Below are 4,627 nucleotides of genomic sequence, written 5' to 3' on the forward strand. Positions count from 1 at the left end.
TCCATACACCAATTGAAGCTCAAATACACACACACACACACACACACACACACACACATATATATATATATTATATATATATTTTTAGGAGATCACATAAATGGATATATACTAAATCTTCATCCATACACCAATTGAAGCTCAAATACACACACACACACACACACACACACACACACACACACACACACACACACACACACATATATATATATATATATATATATATATATATATATATATATATATGCAGGTGATCACGTTTCAAGGCAACACCATTGTGGCACGTTTCCATTGAATTTGATATGCCATCCACTACATGGTCTTGGTATGGCATGATATATATATATATATAACAAAAAAAAAACTTACAAATTTAAAGAGGTGAAGATTTCTCGTAGTGAATTCAAGTCGGGTTTCTCAAGTTGGGTTGAAGAACACCCAAAGATCAAAAGAGTTATTTGAAAAAAGTTCAAGTCAAGTTTCTCAACTATTGCCCCCTTAAAATAACAAAAAAAAAAATGTATATAGGGATGACAAATTGGAAGGGATTGAAAGTGTAAAGCAAGAAGGAAAACGAATCGGAAGATTCAAAACGAAGTCGAGTTTGGAAAAAAAGTGGGAAAGAAAAAAAAATTTGAAAAAAAAAAAAAAAAACCAAATTACTTAAAGGCTCACCCCATCCACATGATAATGCATGTACGTGATGCATCTTGAAGTGGGGGCCTTTGTAGACATAAAAAATTTAGTGGATTAAATTACCACTAATTTTGTATTCAAAATGAATAAATTAAAAAAAAATCCTCTTATGGATAAGTTTCCCTAATCTCCAACTATAAAAAGGATAATAATAATAATAATAAGAAAATTATTATTATTATTATTATTATTATTATCTTGTTGGTAAAACCTCTAGAAGAAAAATTGCTAAAATTAAGGAACTAAATCCCTTGAATTAAGCAACTAAAATTCGGGAATTTGAAATTCAAATTCTCTATCTACACTTATAAATAGAGGTGTTTTCTATCTAGAAGGGAAAAAAATCCAGAAAGAAAAATCCTTAGGAGAAAATCCAAAGGTAACTTTGTATGGGAAAATGGGCTTCACAACAAAAGAAAAAAAAAATGCTTCATCAAATCTCCTACAAGTTTGGTAAGCGGTAAAAGAACTGCTACATGCGTTCTTCGCCATTCAACAAGGTCATTCGGGAATAAGCCACTTGTGGCCCTCGATTGATCTTCGAAATCCAGAAAACGTCATTGTCGTCTTTCAAAGTGTGATCGAGGCAAAAGAATAAGAGGGAAAATATTATTTTTGGAAAAGAATATTATTTTTTGAGATTGTACCCACAATATTTTCAATTTTAATAAATATTTTGTTTGCATTATTTTTCTATTTGTTTTGCTAATTTTGTAGGACTAAAATTTTACGAAATTTGTGCGTACAAGTGATTTTAAAAAACGTTTATAATATTCCTAATACTTAAAATTTTTTAGCTTTTAAGTATTAGAAAGGGGAAAAACGTTTCCTAAAATCATTGTCAAGTAGACTCTTAGAGTGTGTTTGCTCCAGTACTGATTTTAGAAAACGTTTTTAGTCTTTTTTAATACTTGAATAATAAATTTTTTCAAGTATTAGAAAAGTTACAAGTGTTTTTTAAAATTACTACTAAACAAACTTTTAGAATGCATTTACTAATGTTACTATTTCAAGTGTGTTTAGTAAAAGTGTTCTCGAAAAAGTGTTGCGGGAAAAATCCTATCAAGTGTTTTTATAAAAAGTATTATAAATGATTTTTAAATTTTTTTGAAAGTACTTTCTAAATTTTGTCAAACCTCAAATTTTTCTTTAAAAATTCTTATCATAATAAAAGTACTTTGAAAAAGCAATTCAAACAAACTCTTAATTTGAGTAAACTTGAGAAGAGATATATTATAAAAAAAATAATTTAAAATTTTTAAAACCATAATTTTCATACAAAAACTCAATATGTTCTAACCGCATTGCTCAAAGTTGGTCTTTTAAACTAGATAAGGTCTTCAAACATCACCTTAAGAAGATTGAAACAACGGGAGGAAGGTTGAAACAATGAGAAGATGATGTTTGAACATCACATGGAGGGTGTTTAAGGGTCACTCTACCTCCCTTTCCATTCTTGACATTTTTCTTTGATCTTTTGAATTTTTTTAAATTTCAATTAATAATATTGCTTTGTCTTCTACGTTCAAACACATGCTTACCTCATTTGAACTTTCCATACTTTGAGTAGCTTAAACTTCATCAAAACGGTTAAGATATAAAGAAATAAGTTATATCAGAATAATGCATGATTAAATAAAATTGTCAACCTGATAAAACTATTAATACATAGTAATTACTAAAATAATTCTATCACAATTCTAATAAGAAAAATGACTTTATTTAATTAGGACTTCTGCAAAGACTTTGTTCAAAATTCTTTAAAACAATTATTTATTTGAGTATAACTTATCATTGGGATGATCAAATAACAAGTGATGGATGAGAGAAAGAATTTACATATTCACGACAATATTTGCTTAAAAAACCAAAATTTGAGGTTTTGTTATTTTGTGTTACTTCATGATATTCCTTCTTTTCAACTTTTAATTTTTTGAGATTATTTTTCAAAAATATTTACAACTTCATTTTTGTTCACAGTCTCCTTTATTTTAATACAAAGATAATAAGTACTTTGCCCATAAGTGAACTTTAGTCTCTTCTTACATGAAAGATTCTAGGTCCTTTCTCCATAAGTGAAATTTAATTAATCTCCTTTAAATCATGAAAATATCTATATAAAACCAAGAAAATTAAAAATAATAATAATAATAACAAGAAAATTACCAGTAACTTTCTTTTTGATCCAAATGTTAATGTTGACCTGCATTTAGAATTTTCATTTTGTCCTTGGTTACCCTCTTCTCATTGGGCTACGAACCTTCACAACCATTTTCATAATTTATGGCTCGCGATAAATTAAATGCATACACCAATTGTTCTCTGGATTGAGAATAGTTCAACGCTGAATTTTTCCAGCCCAAAATTTATTCTACTAGGACCTCATCAATAGCATCGTCTTTTTCACAGCTTCTTAAAGACGGCTGCCTTCGCCTGCTTTGAAAAGTAGGCAACATTTGACCCGGGCCCCATTGCTCCATTTCTTCTCCTGCCCATATGTATTATTTAAAGATTGTATAGAGTCTTAACCTCTCTTCTTGAAGTTTATCAAAGTCCAACAATGGCAATGGCTTCTCTGGGACGGCTTTTCTTCATTTCATGCATTCTCACAAACCTTGTTCCTTCCACTGTTGCCCACCAGCTCATAACCCCATTCTGCCTTCCAGAGAGAGGCAACTACACAAACGGCAGTAGCTACCAGGCAAACCTCAGTTCCCTACTCACCTCCTTCTCTAATACCACGGTTGACTACGGGTTTTACCACTCTTCTGCTGGCGAAGTCAAAGGAATTGGATTCTGTAGAGGCGACATCGGACCGGATAAGTGCCGTAGTTGTATGAACACCTCTAGCCATGAACTCAGACGGCTATGTCCCAACAGCAAGGAGGCAATTATATATTACGATATTTGCACATTACGTTACTCTAACCGCTCCATATTTGGCACTTGGGAATTACATCCCCATCTTCAACAGCCCAACAGTGAAAATTTCTGGGAGGTGAATGGGTCCAACCAGGTGGGAATCTTCGAAAGCATGCAGCAGGAGAACAAGTCGACTTTGAAACTATATATGCAGTTGTCCAGTGCAGTCCTGATGTACCAGAGCAGTAATGCATTGACTGTCTGGATGAGATTTTTAAGGTTATTCCTGTGCATATGAATGGGAAGAGAGGAGGGAAAGTTGTGGCCCCTAGTTGTAACTTTCGGTTTGAGATCTACCCCTTCTATGAGCCACTTCCTGATGCTCCATCACCATCTCCCACTAACTTTCCTCCTAGTTTTCCTCCGTCAACCAATGCCACAACTGGAAATGGTATGCATCTCAACGATATTACTTGCTTTTAGATTAAGAGTGGCATGAATCTCCTGAGAAGACCATTCAGGGATTTCTATTTGGAATTTTTTTGGCCTTTTGAAATTTCATATTTGATACTTCTTTCTTTTTTTCTTTTTTTCTTTTTTTTTTTTATTGTTTATGACGTTGAATTTTAGAAATAACATAGGATATCATATCAATTAAAATGATTGGAAATTTATTATGGTTTAGAAAAACAAAATAACTAACCAATGAGTCATGTGGATTTTGGGTCAAATTTATTTTTGGTATGTTTTGAAACCATTGTCCAAACTAGACCTATTTGTTATTATTACTAGATTATTTCGTAAATTAGTATGAACTCCTATCTTGAAAATGCAGTCTGAATACGAATTTTAGAAATCATCTTTTAAAAATACAGTTTCAGTATATATTTGATAGCTGTAATAATGCCGGTTTCTTCTTCTTTTATACATAGCTAGTATATATTTTATCCCCTTTTTTTATTTATTTTTAATTTTTTAATTTTTTAATTTTTAAATTTTCATCTTCTCCTTACTTTTTCTCAATGAAGAATTTTTCCTAAGTTCTTTTTTAATAATCTAAAGCAAT

The 4,627-nt window shown here is 31.2% G+C and overlaps 1 protein-coding gene across 1 annotated transcript; it reads left to right on the plus strand.

Moving 5' to 3' along the window:
* The first annotated feature begins 3,259 nt into the window (after nt 1–3,259).
* Nucleotides 3,260–3,859, plus strand: LOC117913291 (putative cysteine-rich repeat secretory protein 21). Its single transcript, XM_034828239.1, has one exon. It carries the CDS (start codon nt 3,260–3,262, stop codon nt 3,857–3,859), a length of 600 nt encoding a protein of 199 aa, XP_034684130.1.
* Nucleotides 3,860–4,627: the final 768 nt, after the last annotated feature.

The sequence above is a fragment of the Vitis riparia genome, chromosome 4, assembly GCF_004353265.1.
Source record: "Vitis riparia cultivar Riparia Gloire de Montpellier isolate 1030 chromosome 4, EGFV_Vit.rip_1.0, whole genome shotgun sequence".
Taxonomy (NCBI): domain Eukaryota; kingdom Viridiplantae; phylum Streptophyta; class Magnoliopsida; order Vitales; family Vitaceae; genus Vitis; species Vitis riparia.

Coding starts and splice junctions, on each gene's coding strand:
- LOC117913291 (XM_034828239.1), top strand. CDS start 3,260: ATGGCAATGGCTTCTCTGGGACGGCTTTTCTTCATTTCATGCATTCTC.